Consider the following 17,369-nt stretch of genomic DNA (forward strand, 5'->3'; position numbering starts at 1 on the left):
TTTCTCAAACTGAGGACCTGCATTTCCAGATATCCCAACTTGTGAAGCACAAGAAAACACAGTATTTCATTTGAAACAACAACATGTTGATAGCAAATTAATTCTGAAATACTGGCATAAATAATAGTGAACAAAATGAGACAATCAGCCCTGTTCCACGGGTTCAACATGCTGGCGCTCACTTTTAATTCTTAATTCAACACGTCGGTTTCACCTTGCAAATGCTCCTTAAAAGCTTTTTAATATACATGTACCTAGCTTGACCTTACTATTTATTATTATTATATTATATATATTATTATATACATCCAGAAATGTATACATTAGTATACAAGTTGATATGCTCTACATATAAGATGAATCCAATAACTGGCGTTATAACATCCTTTCTTTTTAAGTATTACTGCTGTTATGATTGTCTGACATGGGAAGGAATTACATTAACACTTTTACAGCAATTTATAGCAGAGTACTCTTGGGAGCAGTAACATATACTCATAAACCTCCTTCAGGATATTATGGCATGTATATAATGCTGTATAATGGATGAATATTTTTCTTCAGAGTAGTATTACTAAATTCTGGAAATTGACCACACTGTTCAGAGCTAAAGAAAACAAACCACATAAGAAACTACTAATCACATACTGTATTTCTATTTTAAAAAAGCAACGATAGTGACAATGTGCATCACAATAGACCCTAGTACTACCTTACTAGGAGGGGATAGGAACATCTTTCCCAATAGGTGGCACTAAAGCACATTACAATAAAGTCAATGCACAAGAACTGGACACTTAAATTCTTATTATTTTAATATCATCTTAATTTAATACACCACACTTATGTCTAATCTAATAGTCATACATCCAAACAACATGTCAATGAATTACAGTGCACTCAATTTAGCTTTCCACTAGAGTAAAGTTTACTGTTTCTACCTCCCTCCATCAACAGGACCGTTTCTCCTCATCACATCATCTCACACAAGATTCATTTATTCCTTCAGAAATGTGGGTTTGGTCCCCTTCTGGAGAGATGTTTCTGGTCTGATCTCATATTCATGGTAATACACTGGAAACTACAGCAGGATACAACCCTCCCCCTCCCCAAAAAAACCATCACAAACTGAAGGCACAGCCAAAGCAGAGGAGTCCTCTCGACTCCAGTGCTTATGGGGTTGTTGTTTTTTTGGAATGCATAACAGGAAGAATTCTTGTGGATGGGAGAACAAATATCATAAATATTGTTCACAACAATATTTATTGTTGCTGGAGCGCCATGCTTTCCTTTCACAACCTGTATCTTCTCCACTCATGAACACTGTATCTAAACTGATTTACACCAACTGATGGCTTCAGTCAGACTCCTTCAATAGCAGGACCACAGAGTACTGACATTGTGCTTTATTAGGTGTGTTAGTGTTCAGTAGTATCACAGTGCCCACCCTGTTTGGACATCTTTACCAGCAATAATTTCATAATATGTACTTAAGCACTTGAATTATGTTCCCTCACATTAGAAAAGGGTTTATAGGGTTTATCTGTCTATCACTGAGGTAACTTTACAGGCACACGCTTCAAGTCATTTCAGGTAAGGAGAAGGATTCAACACTATGCAATCATAAATAGAGTACACATTACCACATGTGCTTTAAAGTAGTTTAAGAACTCTAGAAACGTTGACAATGTTTTGAAAATCTGACTGTAGAGGCTACCATATGGAATGTAACACAAAATTATCAGCTTTGTTTGACCAACATTACCTGTGTGAAATAAGGCAAAGTATGCTAGTGCTCTAAAATCACATGCTGTCACAAGAGTGGACTGCTACGTTCCCAATTCTGCCTGACATTCCCAAAATAAAAAAAACATTTCTATGGTTCTTGCATATAGAATTCCACATTTCAGCTCATGAAATGTGTGCAGGCTTTACGTGAAATTACAAAAATATGAGCTCAAACATATCTTCTGCTGGTAAAAAAAGAAATTCATATTCTATATGCTTTGGATAAATCGAGGTATTTCTGAGTATCAGGATGATGGTACAAACATGTTGGTTCCTGTAACGGACTGGTGCTTACAAGGGCTCAACATTCCATCAAACAGGGGATCTACTGGTCTCGAGAGTCCATAATCCTTTTCAAAGAAATGAGACGCTAAGCTGCTTCTTTTCTGATGCTAAACTGTGTCACCTTGATTCTCTGGCATGTACTTCAAATACAACTGCAACTCCAGCAAACTCATTTGAACAGGAAAATGTAAGGCAACTGATCCGTAGAGAGCATGTGACAACACATGCTGATAGAGTAAGGTTACTGACTATTTATGAGACGCAGGTTCATGTGGACTCTCCGCCAGATTGGTTTGGCTGTTAAACATCATCACATGACAAAACATGGCCATGCAGTCTATTATCAAGAACACAGACAGTACGGACTCAAAACATTGTGCACACACACAACCTCGCTCCTGACACAATGACGATGGATGACTTAAAATGCTAAAATGGCGATGCTCAAGAATTCTGTGATTCCAAAAATCATGACATTTATGATAATACTAAATGCAAATCAATCACATACTGGCACTGACAACTACCTGAATTTAAATAATGATATAATGATAACTCCGCTGACTCATTTCATTTTAATCCTTCCACCAGGTCTTTAAGATTGACTATATTCATTCAAAACTCACATGACTCGTGTGCGTTGGAGGAGTTATTGGTTCCTGTAATCGTTTGGTGTTTGCATACTGGTCAAGAAGTAACCAACAACACAACGGCATGCAAGGATTCTTTAAAACTTAAGGATTCTATAAAAGTCCAGTGAGTAGGAGTTTGTGGCATCTAGCAGTGAGGACGCAGATTGCGACCAACTGATAACTCTTCCCCTCATCCTCCCCTTCCAAGCAAGTAGAACCTACTATGCTACCTACAAAGGGCTCATTCAGGTGATTATACACGAATGGAAAATATACACATAACTTATTATATTTCATTTCTTTCCAAGGCGACTATTAGTATTAAACGAAGGCCATGTGAAGACACTGCACTGTCACAGCCTTCAGCTAAATCTCAGTCTTTTCTTTTTAATATTATATTCTCTCATACATATTTTGGGATTTTATGTTCAATCTTCTCTACAAAAATTACACATTTTACAACTACCTGATTCTTTTGTTAAACTGAATGAGTCCAGTCACAGTGGAACAGCTCATTGCAAGAGAGCTACCCACACATCAGAGTTGCTAATGGACATCAATAGATTAATTTAGTCTTTGATTGCTCACAGTTTGGCTTTCAGCGCACAGTTCCAGCCTGGCAGTTTTTTTTTGTTTTTTTCTGACAAGAAAAGTGTGAGCAGGTACCAATAAAACACTCTCTCCCCACACAGACACTGAAGTCCATAAGCCTTTTCTATAAATCAGATTCAACTGATGACATGTAAAACACCAAACACCCAAACTTGGTACTGTAGACTTAATGGACATTCTCTTAGTGATGGACTGGATATCACAGTAGCTGGGATTGTGCGTGTTGTAAGTTAGAGAAAACAGGATCACAAGGCAGTCTCCTGAACAGTGGGAGCCGTCAGTTGGCATGAGGGCAGAGCAATCCTAGCTTCCAAGTCTTCCTCCTCTGTTTGTGCTCTGTCGCTCTCAGTCTCTTTGTCTTCCGTGACCATGTCCTCTTTGCAGTAAGCTGCTCCGTTGCTGTCTTTCTTGGCCATCTGATAAGGCTGTGTGTTGATTTCTTTGGGCTGATCAACAAGGACAGAAGACTTTTTAAGACTCAGGTTATGGTACACAAGAGAGGAAAGCACAAAAAGGAGTACAGAGTGTATATACAGTGTTACCTCCTGAGCCAGAGGAGTGACACAGCAGAGCTTCTCTCTGTAGCGCTCAGGCAGAAAGAAGAGCAGTGTGCCCAGGACTGGAAACACTGTGCCGGGGGTCAGATCCTTCTCCTTCATAGGTCCTAACATGTTGACAGAGACATGAACAGGACAGCACTTTCATCTTGTTTGCCTTTAAGAGTTACAGGGCAATAAGAACACGACAAAATTAAACAACCAGAATAAACCCGGGCCATTTAAACCATCAAACTGCATGATGATGCTTTAAATGGCCCGGGTATGACTACATATTAATGGATACATAATGACTATTCATTTTGACATTTGGTTGACGTGCCATGTTCATTCAAATCTTTATCCTGGGCGGATAATTTGGGAGAAAACTTCCAGAAAACAAACAGACACGGTTAATGCCTCCGACTCAGATTAAAGCTACAATTGAACGGACATCTTTTGTTGTCCATTATAGCAGCTAGGTAGCCAGTGACACGTGAAGCGAGACAGCGGCTGTCATGACAGTTTGGGACTGCATGTTGCGTGTGAAACTGAAAGTAACTGAAACACTTGTGATGAGGCAGAAGTCTCACCACAAATCTGCACATATTAACTTCAGCGGCTTTGATAAAGTGCAGCTCACGGTCTCAAACAGAGCAGACTGTGCTTCAGTTCATAGATGTTATGTTGCAAAACTCTACAAGCTGTGTTACCACTCATCACAGCTGTCTGGACTCAGCGCGAGCGGTGCGGTTGACTACTATCAGGGCGTACGCCGGTGTCTCTGTAATGAGGCCCCTGGAGCTGGACAAACTACAGCCTAGCTACTGAATGTCCCCCTGTTGTGTAATTTCATACAAATGTTGATAATCTGACGTTTAGCATTTCAGTGTCAAGAATTAGTTCACATTTGAATGTATTTTTGGCACACTATAGCAAGGTAACCAAATCTTAGCCTGGGAAGCTAGCAGCTAGTCTGCTAGTCTGCCTGCCAAGATCTTGCCAATATTCAAGCATGAATGTATTAAACAACTGATGAGGTATTCAAACAGGGAGGCACATTAATTTTAGTGGGCAATAAGGTCATTGTCACGTGACATGGGATGGTTTTGAAGCTGGTGCGACAAGTCTGATTGTGTGTACCTGTTAGCAGGCTGACAAGAAGTCCCACCACCACCACAGTGGTCGAGTTGTGAGCACTGTACCACATGTAGGACAACATATAGAGCGCCTCTACACCCGTTGGCCTGAAGGAAAGAGGGAAGATAAAGTAAATATAATCTCTCTCTCTCTCTCTATTTCTTCGTAGTCTTCATATATATTATTATTTGACTTAACAGCTTCATTCTCTATCTGCAGTGTTCAGTGAAAGTAATTGAGCAGACATATCTATAGGGTTAGCTGTAGAGATTCATGCGTCACCTTGGCTTGGCTGAGGTGGCGCTGACCAGTGCAGTCATGGTCATGTTGTCAAACAGGGGAAGAGCAGTGGCGTTGAGTGGTGGCACTGGGGTGGGAGCAGACATCCGCATCACAAAGCTGCCAAGGCCGATCCAGAAGGCCATGGCAAGGCCTGCTACTAACCCAACCACTGCACCCTGAGGTGGTAACAAGACAGGAGAACACATGGGTTTGTACAAACCTCAACTCACACCAAACGTGTACTCATGTATGTAACAGTGTGTCACTGCAGTGTAATGTGAAATGTTTGGGGTGATAATTCACAGGAGACAGTGTCATTACCATGCCCATCTCCTTTATTACTTCAAATCAGTATGACAAAATAATATCCCAAATAAAGTACTCACTGTTGAGTTTGCCCAGGGGAAGAACATTCCCAGACAGAACAGGCCCAGCAGGGGACCACCCACCATCCCGAAGATGCTGAAGGCTGCCTGAGGGCACAGAGAGTGACTGCCAATAATGTGTGTGCTAGTTAACTGCACTCAACAGCTGCATAATAACAAAATGACATGAACTTTTCTTCATGTGTAACCCAGACCATGTGAAAAGTTTGATACCTGCAGCACAGACCCCATTAGAGAGGCGAAGTAGGCCATAGCCAGACAAACCAGGCCATAGGCCAGAGCTGTGGACCAAGCAGATGACAAAGAAATATTTAGTGGTCACACCTGCTCCATTTGCCAACTTACTGTTAACAGCAAGTAGGGCTGCTCAAGTGATCGAAATACTATTGAAATTGCAGTGTGGCCAAGTGCAACACCCAAAATCGCAGGAGTTGCTGCTACAAAGCAGCATTATCATGAAGTACTGTAGCACTGCAGAGGTCTATCTACAATATGTGCTCAGAATGAAAATGACATTATAGCACTTTTCTTACCGAGTCCCTTAGACAGCATCGTGGCTTTAGCTTCGGTCATGTTTGGAAAATGAGGTTTGATCAGGTCCTCCATGGTTACTGTTGCTAGGGAGTTAAAGGCTGATGAGATGGTGCTGGGGGAAGACAAGAAAACAGGGTTAAATGAATAACTTGGATGTAATATTTGTCACCTCTTTCTGCATGTCCAAGAGTAGAGATACAAAAGTGACTTTGAACGTGGCATGGTTGTTGGTGCCAGACGTGCTGGTCTGAGTATTTCAGAAATTGCTGATCTGCTGGGATTTTCACCACAACCATCTCTAGGGTTTACACCTGAGAATGGTCCGAAAAAGAGAAAATATCCAGTTAGTAGCAGTTGTGTGGACGAAAATGCCAAAATGTTGATGTCAGAGGTCAGAGGAGAATGGGCAGACTGGTTGGAGATGACAGGAAGGCAACAGTAACTCAAATAACCACTTGTTACAACCAAGGTGTGCAGAATACCATCTCTGAACAGACAACACGTCCAACCTTGAAGCAGAGGGGCTACAGCAGCAGAAGACCACACCGCGTGCCCCTGCTGACAGCTAAGAACAGGAAACTAGGACTACAATTCACACAGGCTCACTAAAATTGCACAATAGAAGGAAATCATTGCCTGGTCTGATGAGTCTCGATTTCAGCTGCAACATTGAGATGGTAGAGTCAGAATTTGGAGTAAACAACATGAAAGCGTGGATTGGCACACTTTGGGCCCCTTAGTACCAATTGAGCATTGTTTAAAACACGACAGCCTGAAAACTTTTAGAACCCTTTTCTCAGTTTCACTGCTCCTGTAGTTACTGGGCTGTGCCCACGTAGGACATAGGGAAGAACTCTTTGATACTTTGATACTCAGCACATAAAATAATCTAATGTGTCAACCAGGCATGTTATTGCCAGCATGGAATATTTTAGAATTGACTAGGATGAAGCCAAGGATTATAAAATCACTCAGAGCAAAGAACCAAACGACATTCATAATAACTGTAGGACAAGCAGTGAATCAGCTTCATGGTTATATGACCCTGGGGTGTAATCAGCTACCTGCAAGGCAGTAAGCAAGCCTTCAACAGTGGATGATCCTTTACTTTTAAGTCTCATTTCTTTCATTTACCTGAGAGCTCCACTGAAGAGACATGCCACAAAGAGTCCCGGGAGGCCGGGCAGATCCCTGAACACATCCATCACAAAGTACAGAACCATCTGCAAAAAAAACAAACATTAGCACCTCCAGGGGCAAGAATAACAACGACACTCTACATTCACTACAAATGGAGTGAAGGCAAATGAGTGTTCACCTGGTCATTAGTTTTGACGAAGCCCTTGTCCAGAGGGCTATTCTCTCCATAGCGAGCAAACATGACCAGACCCATCAGACAGCCTAAACACAAGACAATCTGCTGGCACGGGAAAACTACGTAGCAGGACCTGGAAGGACATCAGAGGTGAGGACAGACATGGTTATAAACCATCCAGGGCCACAAAAAAAAATACTGTCAACAATGGAGAGCAGATGACCAACATTACATCACTATATTCATTACATCTACATTTGTTCATACAGATGCAGCAGCGCCTTCACACTTCATGGGAAATACGAACATTTCAAATATCACTGTGCTGCTGGTCACAAAAGCAAAGTTTGTGGGGAATAATAGACATTTTCTACACTTTTGAGGTACAAGCAATTAGGAAATAACACTTACACTGCAAGCACAATTATTAGACACATTGTATTCTTCAGGATTCATTTTATTGTTGAACAAACACAATGCTAATCAATGAAATCTAATTTATCCTCAAACCTGAATGTTTATCTTATAAAAGCGTGCAGAATTATTAGGCAACTAAATTACAAAAATAAGTGTAACAACACAAAATGACAATTAAATAAACTTTTTTTGTCCTTCAAAAATATTTATTAACCAATATAGCCACCCTTGTCCTTCTGGAATCTCCAGGTAGGTTGCAGTTCTGGAATACGGTGGCACTGGAGGATTATGGGTTCCTGGTAGCTTCAAGTTTAATTCTACTAGAGTCTTTTGCAGTTAATTTGCGCCTTTTCTTCTTTTCTTTTTGTTACACGGTCTTCTCCAAAGTCAGAGTGCAGTACATCTGCATTTTAAGTTAGGTCAAATAATCTGGCCAAAAATACATTAGAAAATTACAAACCTTTCTGTTTAACAGTTTATCGTCCAGTGTGAAAAGTTTTGACACCCTTTTCTCAGCTCGGCGCATGTAGATGTTAATATAATACCAATTAACAGCCTGTTTTTTAGATTACAAATGCAGCTTGACTTGGGTTTTACAGTAAGTGTCAGGGTTTTTTCCTGGCTCAGAATGGGCGTTTGGGGGTGACTGCGCAACAGTAAGCATAATGGGTACGCGTTCAGTAAAGGTAATGACTTATATTTACAGGTTACACTTTATGTGGATGATCTGCCTACAGATAGTTTATTAGTAGAGATTTAGCTGTTTCACTAATAAAACCATTCTCTGATATTAGCCTACACCGCTGTGGTTAAGGTTTGATTAGTGCTAATGTTTGAGTATTCATTTTAATTTCAGATAGTAGTACAGGCTACTATAACTTACCATTAGTAGCCTAATATTAATTCCAGTTGGACAAAACAGCAGTTTCTGTGGGTTGTTTTCAGACACTAAATTATTGTGCAAGAAAAATGCTCTACATGGTCAGCCTCATTTGTTTATGCAAATGAACTTGTCAAAAATAAAAACTGTGCATACAGAACGACAAGTTAAACATGTCTAAATTTTGCTGTAGTGCCTCAACCTTTTTTAATGTCCCACCTCCTCCAGGCTGTGATTGGTTGGTTAACGAAAAGTGACTTTGACGAGCCACTATACACAGGGCTGCATGAAAGGCTCCTGATCTCCCTGCGGAGATCAGCAGGCAGGCGAGAACGGGACCAGGTGAGCGTCACGTAGTGCCCAGAAAACCTGATTTAGAGAGGGCAGAGGAGAGAACCGGTGCCGGTACGCCAAAGAGTAAAATGTAAAAGTGATAGTACCGGTGAACAATGACACACTTGAAGCACAAACGGCTTTTATCTTGTGTGATATACCAGGAAGTCATTAGCGCGAACTTCGTAGCGGAGCATTCAGGTGCAGTCAAACCAACGCAGCAGCTGGTTTATTAATCCAGCGCCAGCTGCATGTGTAAAATACAGCCGCTGTGGATGAGAGTAGAGGTGACTGCTTGTTTGCAGTTGTTTGATAAATGGCTATTAAAACACATTCCAACTCTTTCCTTTAGCGCTCGCTAAAACCTCTTTGGGGGGCGTCAAAAATGTCTCTATGTAGGAAAAACCGTGAGTGTTTTTCACTTAATATGGGTTAATACTCTGTTTTTTTAAAATAACACGATGCACAGACTGTATGTGTGGTTTTGATCACAAAGGTTGGCCAAGCGTGTTGTGAGACATTGATGGTACTCACATGATGGCCTCTTTCTCTGTGCGAGAACTGAGGTATCTCTGGACCTGGGCCTGGTTGACCCCATACAGAGCCAACATCAGGAAGACTCCTCCCACACCCAGCGTCCAGAAGGTGTGTCTCTCCAGAGGATCGGGGTTCAGGCTACACAGAGAGTAAATACAATATGAACGTATGAATACTGACTCCAAAAGGCAAAGTGTTTCTTAGCAAGATTCTCTGCCCTTGCTTTATGCACTACATCATGTTATGGTTATTACGAATACTTTGTTCTACTGCACTTCAAACATGCTGACTACTCACTCTAGTCCGGCTATGCGGCTGCCATTGACTGCTTTCCTCCACACCTCTGCTATGCCCCCTGCCTGACTGGTCCCCACCACAATCACTGCCAGCTGGCCTGCAAACATCACCACTGTCTGGAACACATCGGTCCACATGACCGCCTTCAGACCCCCCTGAGAAACAGGAGTAGAAGATTAACTTTTAATTCCATAATGATCAGCACTGAAGACACTGATTAAAAGCTTTTCCAATCAAGTGCTGGTGGACAGAAGGAAAGAGGGGTGTTATGCTGGATTGTATTCACCAGCTGTTGCCTACTAAAGAAACTTCCAATAAATTACAATAGAGTTTAATTTTAATTTGTCGCCAAATACAAATATATTAGTTTTTTAAAAAAAAGATTAATCTTCATTTAGATATTGTTTAGCTTTTGTTGTAGCAGTCACAAAATATTTTGTCACTGATGATATGAACACTGGGTTGATGAAAGATTTAGGGACTCACCAGAGCAGTATATATCGTGCACACCAATCCCATGGCCAACACGGCTCCCCATAGGTGAAAACCTGTCACTGCAAGCGAACACTAAGTATTAGAAAACACTTCACAGGCGACTCAATTTCTGGCGCTCATTCTATAACTACAACATGCTCTGTATCCAGTACCATCGGTTACTTTATGCTCCAGTTGGTGTAAAATGTGGTGCGATGGGACCTGTGGTAAAATACCCTACTCTTACCTGCATTGAGTGCCAAAGCTGGAGCATACAGCACCACCCCCATATAAATGACCTGCAGAAGAGAAAAACACATAGCAGAATAGGAAGACTCTCAAAAACAGAGCAGAGTTCAGGGGTCATGTTTTACATGTAGCTGACAGGTGTCAGGGAAAGTCCTGCTTAACTGTCTGTGACTTTTGAGGGTTCAGCATTTTTACATTTTTATTTGGAGAAAGACTGAGGCCATGGGACAGTTTAATACTACAACTGTTTGTACGCGTTTAAATGTACACACAGTTGTACACTGTCATTCTTTTTGCTGACGAAAAAGTCAAAGTAGCCTTTGAGCAACCCACCATCAGTACCTGTTCATACACGTTTTTGAATTCATTTTTAATTAATTTATCTGAATTTGCTTTGAGAATAGAATGTTATCAATTCATGACATTACTGAACCCTTGTTTCTATTGGAGATAAAATATCGATGCCGTTAACCTCAAAAGGAAACCATAACAGAAGTTTCACAAGGTTCAACGTGACATTTCCAGGACCTAAGTTTCAGTCAGGCTGTAATATAATTGGCCAGTGAACGCATTCTTAGGTCTGTTATTTCTAAATTATCAACTACTGTTTCACATCTAATCACAGTGCTCTAAAGACAAAAACATTTTCTTGATTTCTAATCAAATAACTGGAGATGCATTGAGCCAAAACAAGTTACGAGGATAAAACCAAACTGAGAGGTCGAGATTATTTCCTTTTTATTGGCAAGCATAAAATTGTCGTTTAGACAGTGATAGCCTTTCTTACTTAATGTTTTACTATCTCAGCAGGTGCAGTTGCAATAAAGTAATTTGACATAATTTTCTGTGTCAAATGATTAACGTCTTTACTTTGAAGCCATTTAGGTGAGATTTTAAGTCCAGGGTCGTGGTCATATTATCAAAATGAGTGCCAATTAGATCCCTGATTCCTGCTAGTGTTGACATAACAAAGGCCAGAATCTAATGTAGAAAGAAAGTATGACGCAGACAAAGATACCATCTGAAAGATGAAGGTCACAGTCCCACATATGCGAACCGTCTTGTTAAAGCGCAGCTCCAGGTACTGTCAGGGGGAGAGAATGTAAAAAAAAATAAAATAAAAAGAACAAACAAAATCATATGGCTGATTAAAATATCATCTCAGAGTCATTCTGTGAAATATGGTATGTTTATGTTCGGGATCAGAAGTGTCAGTTTTCAGTATTCAGTTAGAACTCATTCTCAGTTCACAGGACATTACTGCAGTACTGTTCTCTGGCAAATGACTGATCGGTGTTATTGAGGTTCAGGAGAGAAACGCTCATCAGTCTGGCTGTAGATGAAGACCCTTTAAAAGGTGTTCCGACAGACAAGAAGATTTGTTTCTGTTAAATGTTAACACAGCAAGAATAAGACGTTCAGAGGACAGATAAGAATGTTCAGCTCTGAGATCATACTTGAGAAAGACAAGTGTTGATAGAGTATAAAAGAAAAACAGGGAGGAGAGAGGACATTACAATTAAGAAATGTTAAAGTAAATACACCAACAGGTCAGAAATCCACCATAGTGGTGGTCATTGTAAACCATGTGTGCATGTTGTGTGTCAATTCTCTACTTGTGTGTACCTCATAGGCGCTAGACAGCCGCAGTCTGTAGAAGATAGGTATGAAAACATGAGCTGGGATGAGCAGGCCCAAGAAGTAGGAGCAGCCCAGGAACCAGTACTGAGTCCCAAAGGTGTACACCTCAGATGGAGCACCCAGGATGGCCACAGCCGACTGGAAAGTGGCCAGCAGGGACAGAGACACAGGCAGGCAGCTCATGGAGCGGTCAGCCATGAGGAACTCCTAAAACAAAATGTCCGTGTCATGCATTTTCTAAAAACACTAAACTCAAATCTTGTGACTCGTGAACGTTTGAATTGATCCTGTAGTCTTAAATGGTGGAGGATGAAAAGTAAGGGAAGTATTGTAAGGAGATAAATGACTAAAAACAATCTTTATTGTTCAATACCAAAGGCTACCTGTGTTGTGCGCTGGTGCCCACCAGAGAAGGCATAGAAGAGGCCGATGCCAGTTGAGGCCACCAGCAATAAGGCAAAGATGGCGTAGTCCACAGCGGTGAAGTGCATTAGGACTACTTCTCCCATGATGAGTGTGGGTGTGTGGGATGGGGGAGTGAAGGCCGTTGGGGCCGATTACAACGGCACAGAAAGCGCTTCACCCATAGGGAGACTGGGGCAAGAAAAACAAGAGAAGGAGAAATAAAGGGATTTCTTTATTCGTTGGTTTAATAACAAACAGGAAGTTTAAGAGCAGCAGAGGGGCATTCTGTCAGAAACCAAGCACTTGTCAACCAAGCACTTGACCAATGTCAATCTGAACACATTTCTTCCTACATGAGTGTGAAAACGAGGTTTCGTTAACAAGAATGACAAACTATTGAGGAGATAGGGGCCCTCAAAGTTGCTCTCTCTTGGACTCCACCTAAAGGCACAGATCTCTTCTTCAAAACACAACAGTACCACTTTCAAACTTTTGACACAAAATAAATGAGCTTATTTCTCTTAAACCTCAACTTACAAATGTGTTAACTCTATTTTCATTCGGGTATTAAGAGTTTTCTTTACATCTCCTGAAGTTTTCATGCTGTCTTCTGAGTATACAGTGGGCGGGACAGTCTAACACATGAATCCTTAATGTGATGACTTTCTGTCACCTCAAATGTTACGTCAGTTTTCCCATTTGTATATCATCACATGGTAAAAGGAATCCATCCCCTGTCACCGTTCAGTCACGTAATGTAAACGCCACAACGACTTCAAGACTCCATGCCAGTGTGTTAGTTTACGCTGCTGAAACCGCAATAAAAACAAACAATTGAAATTAGGAGGTAAAATAAAATAAGTTATAAAAACGATAGGCTGCCTAATAAAAGTGTCTTGTAAAAGTGTGGGAGGAGATTACTTAATTGCTTCAAAACAGGAGGAGATCTACATAAATAATATTTTACTGGCCGAATATTCAGTCTCAAACAGAGCCGAACCAGGTCATGTGGCATGCTTCAGCAAGAACAAATATTGCTGGGAAACTCCAGAAAATTGCAGATGAACATTTAATCTCTAGGAATTCACATCACTGCATGAGGACGCTGTGAATTATAAATAACAAGATCAGATGTAACATTTGATTTGATCTTAAACAGCTTACTGTTTGTTAGCTGTGTAAATTAACACATTCGCTTTTATATTGCGTTTGATTTAATATTGAATAAAATATGCTTTAACATGATAGTTGTCATATAATTATTAGAACTCTTAAAATACGCCGCTTGTAAAAAGTGTTTGCTTTAAGCCAGTTTAAGGCACAGTACTCATGCAGGTGATCAGGATGGTACCACCTCCAGCTCATTTTGAGCCAAGAAAAACCCCGCACCACGCCAAAGAATATGAATGAGAGAAGACTGCTGCATGAAAGGCTAAAAGAATGTGAGGAAATACATGAGTGACTTTGCTCCTCTACTAGGATATCTTATCTGAAATTTGACCATAAAATGTTTTTTATTATTTTCAAGTACACATACTATACAGTGCTAATTCGAGTGCTAGGATAAAATGTGTATCAGGGCAGAACGACACCATAGTCCCAAATCAAAAAGTGCCACAAATCTTCAGTAAAAACAACTAAATCAACTTTAATTCATTACTGTGCTTGTTTAAAAATATCACATTTTTTGTTTAAAATATACTTTAATGTACCATTTCTGAAATTAAATAACACCACAGCAGGAGATCAGAGGCTTAACAGCAGGTTTTGTTACTGTACTGAAGAGCTCAAACAGGACAAACAAGAAAGCATATTAATTCACTTCCTTCACCGTTACACACATTTGCACCCAGTCTTTGGCATATTCAAGAAAAACACACACTTTACCATCCCTATCTGCTTTCCCCGTCACAGTTAGGACTGCATTTAGTTTGTGTCTAAATTACAGCTGGAAAAAAACCCCTCATAACTCCTGAACAACATGTCAGAGAAAGATCCCAACAACAAACAAAATGTAGTCTTTATGACAGCCAACGCTACAAAGAAAAACAACAAAGAACTTACTTACTGTGTCTACTGAGATCAAGCTGCTGCTGGCTGGCTGACACACACTGGCCAGTCAGACCTCAGGCTCACTGGAGGGGAGTATCTTTGTCACCACCTCCAATCACGGTCACTGTGGAGGCAGGAGGAGAAGTTTAGCAAAATAGTTCCACACACATAAGAAATGCGAGAGAAAAATGACCTTGCACAATATTGTTACAAATTATTCAATACCTGTGCAATGCTTTCCAAAAACAGACGATTCTATTCTGTTGGGTGCAGATTATTTTAACCAAAACAAAACACAATCCCTTGTTGTATTTTTACAAGAGAACTTTCACACTGGGGGACATATTTTTTATGTAAACACTGAAGACAAGTTTTAGCTCCTCGCTGTGCTCATCTGAAAATAACGCTTGTGTTCCCCTACACATAACACCATGTTCTCTTTCACAGTGCGTTGTGCTGCAGTCTCTTACAGTTTTTGTGATGAGGAAGAGCAAAAGGGCAGCTGACTGCAGAGAGATGAGGTAAGAGAGAAATGAGGTTAAAAGGAAAGCCAGGTAAATGGAATGAGGAGAGGGAAGCTTTGTGCAGCAAAGATAGTTGGAAATATGGAAACAAAAACATTACAGACATACAAACATTAAAGGCAAGGCTAAGGGTGGGAAGAGGAAGAGTGATGGGGAGGAGAGGATAGGGGAGATGGAATCACTGAGCCCCAGTTCCATTAGGATCAGAGATTAGCTGTGTGTGAGCACAAAACTGTAGGTGTGCATACAGAGAGTGGAAAAAAATCCCACCTACACAGCATCAAGCATTTGAGTTAGCACACAGGGTGAATATCATTTAGTTTATAGTTAACAGCTGAAGAAATTCTGAATTTGAGTTAGGCATAACTTCCATTAAACAGGTAAAAACACCTTTCACATTTGAATTGTTGTCACTATGGCCCTACCAATACTGGCGGTGTGAGGCCCCATACTGATATTGACAGTTAAGAATTTGATATATTGATTGTTAAAAAAAATGTTCTAAATAACACAAACATGTTTTTAAAGGATCCAGTACATTTCTTTATTAAAGGAATGTAACCAAGATATGTATAGAACGGGGTATTTTACGGTTTAAAAAAAACAAAAACTTGTCAGCACTCTGATGGCAAAACTATGTAATGGCCACACTACGTATACATTTGTACGAATGTATGTTTTGGTACTTGGGTTGCAGCTGACATGTTCATTATTGATGAATAGGCAAATTATTTTCTTGATTTGTTGACGGTAGAGTCCATAAAATGTCAGAAAACAGTACATGGCTACCACTTTCAGATTGCACAGCTTTCTCTACAGCAGTGCTTTCTCACTCACTCACTCACTCACTCTCTCACACACACACTTTTGTATCGGCTCTACTCTCACGCCAAGCAGGACTTTCACATAGACACCTGTTGATCTGTTCTTCAGAGAGGCACTTCGCCAGCCATATTCACATGCTGGCAGCTGTAAATGGCAGTGAAGGGCAAATGTTTCAAATGACAGGAGGGAAAAGACCAAGGCAATGTCACAGAGCCCACCTTTTACTAGCTTGAGTGCTTGGTTATTGCCTTTTTGGCAACTTGTCTCTGTAACCAAAGAACAACTCTGCTAGGATTTACATGTGTGAGACTATGAGTGTGTGAGATCGTGTGTGTGTGTGTTCATTAAACTTCAGTAGTGTTCTGAACAGACTGCTTGTCTGCGTGATATTCATACTAGTTTGAACAAGCAAATGGTCAAGACATATGACCCTACTAAATCCCACTCTTATCATTGGGACTTATTATTTCTAATCTACCTGAAATGATGGGTTGTGAACAGAAATAACAGTGCAACTCCCAATTCAAAAACACCCATCACGTGGATGTTTCAGCAGATATTATGTTAAGTCAGTGCACAGAATGTGTCACTTCAGAGGCAGCTGCTACATCTGTCTTTTGAGGACGCTATGCATTGCAGTTCAAGGCAAGAAAATAGAAAACATTTTAACAGTATTTAAAGTAACTAGACCTTTTCTGGAGTGCTAATAATTGGGCTGGTCTGGAGTATACAGTGGGTACGGAAAGTATTCAGACCCCTTTAAATTTTTCACTCTTTGTTTCATTGCAGCCATTTTCCAAAAATCAAAAAAGTTCATTTTATTTCTCGGTAATGTACACTCAGCACCCCATCTTGACAGAAAAAAACAGAAATGTAGAAATTTTTGCAAATTTATTAAAAATGAAAAACTGAAATATCACATGGTCATAAGTATTCAGACCCTTTGCCGTGACACTCATATTTAACTCAGGTGCTGTCTATTTCTTCTGATCATCCTTGAGATGGTTCTACACCTTCATTTGAGTCCAGCTGTGTTTGATTATACTGATTGGACTTGATTAGGAAAGCCACACACCTGTCTATATAAGACCTTACAGCTCACAGTGCATGTCAGAGCAAATGAGAATCATGAGGTCAAAGGAACTGCCTGAAGAGCTCAGAGACAGAATTGTGGCAAGGCACAGATCTGGCCAAGGTTACAAAAAAATTTCTGCTGCACTTAAGG

General features: G+C 40.5%; 1 protein-coding gene across 2 annotated transcripts in view; it reads right to left on the reverse strand.

Moving 5' to 3' along the window:
- Positions 1 to 797: 797 nt before the first annotated feature.
- slc5a6a (solute carrier family 5 member 6a) overlaps positions 798 to 17,369 on the reverse strand; it is a 25,066-nt gene continuing 8,494 nt past the window's right edge. Inside the window, exons 2-18 of one of the 2 annotated variants that reach the window (XM_046060524.1) lie at positions 14,812 to 14,919; positions 12,722 to 12,932; positions 12,324 to 12,545; positions 11,716 to 11,781; positions 10,696 to 10,747; positions 10,461 to 10,528; positions 9,975 to 10,129; positions 9,675 to 9,815; positions 7,514 to 7,643; positions 7,330 to 7,418; positions 6,195 to 6,307; positions 5,875 to 5,942; positions 5,662 to 5,748; positions 5,276 to 5,451; positions 4,997 to 5,100; positions 3,860 to 3,981; positions 798 to 3,763 (exon numbers count right to left, since the gene is read on the reverse strand). In XM_046060524.1, the coding sequence (XP_045916480.1) occupies positions 3,563 to 3,763; positions 3,860 to 3,981; positions 4,997 to 5,100; positions 5,276 to 5,451; positions 5,662 to 5,748; positions 5,875 to 5,942; positions 6,195 to 6,307; positions 7,330 to 7,418; positions 7,514 to 7,643; positions 9,675 to 9,815; positions 9,975 to 10,129; positions 10,461 to 10,528; positions 10,696 to 10,747; positions 11,716 to 11,781; positions 12,324 to 12,545; positions 12,722 to 12,847 (1,920 nt within the window). In that variant the 5' untranslated portion in view covers positions 12,848 to 12,932; positions 14,812 to 14,919 and the 3' untranslated portion in view covers positions 798 to 3,562. Of the gene's footprint in view, positions 3,764 to 3,859; positions 3,982 to 4,996; positions 5,101 to 5,275; positions 5,452 to 5,661; positions 5,749 to 5,874; positions 5,943 to 6,194; positions 6,308 to 7,329; positions 7,419 to 7,513; positions 7,644 to 9,674; positions 9,816 to 9,974; positions 10,130 to 10,460; positions 10,529 to 10,695; positions 10,748 to 11,715; positions 11,782 to 12,323; positions 12,546 to 12,721; positions 12,933 to 14,807; positions 14,920 to 17,369 lie in introns of both variants that reach the window. The other variant, XM_046060525.1, reaches the window with a different exon arrangement.

The sequence above is a fragment of the Micropterus dolomieu genome, linkage group LG10 (genome assembly GCF_021292245.1).
Source record: "Micropterus dolomieu isolate WLL.071019.BEF.003 ecotype Adirondacks linkage group LG10, ASM2129224v1, whole genome shotgun sequence".
Classification (NCBI taxonomy): domain Eukaryota; kingdom Metazoa; phylum Chordata; class Actinopteri; order Centrarchiformes; family Centrarchidae; genus Micropterus; species Micropterus dolomieu.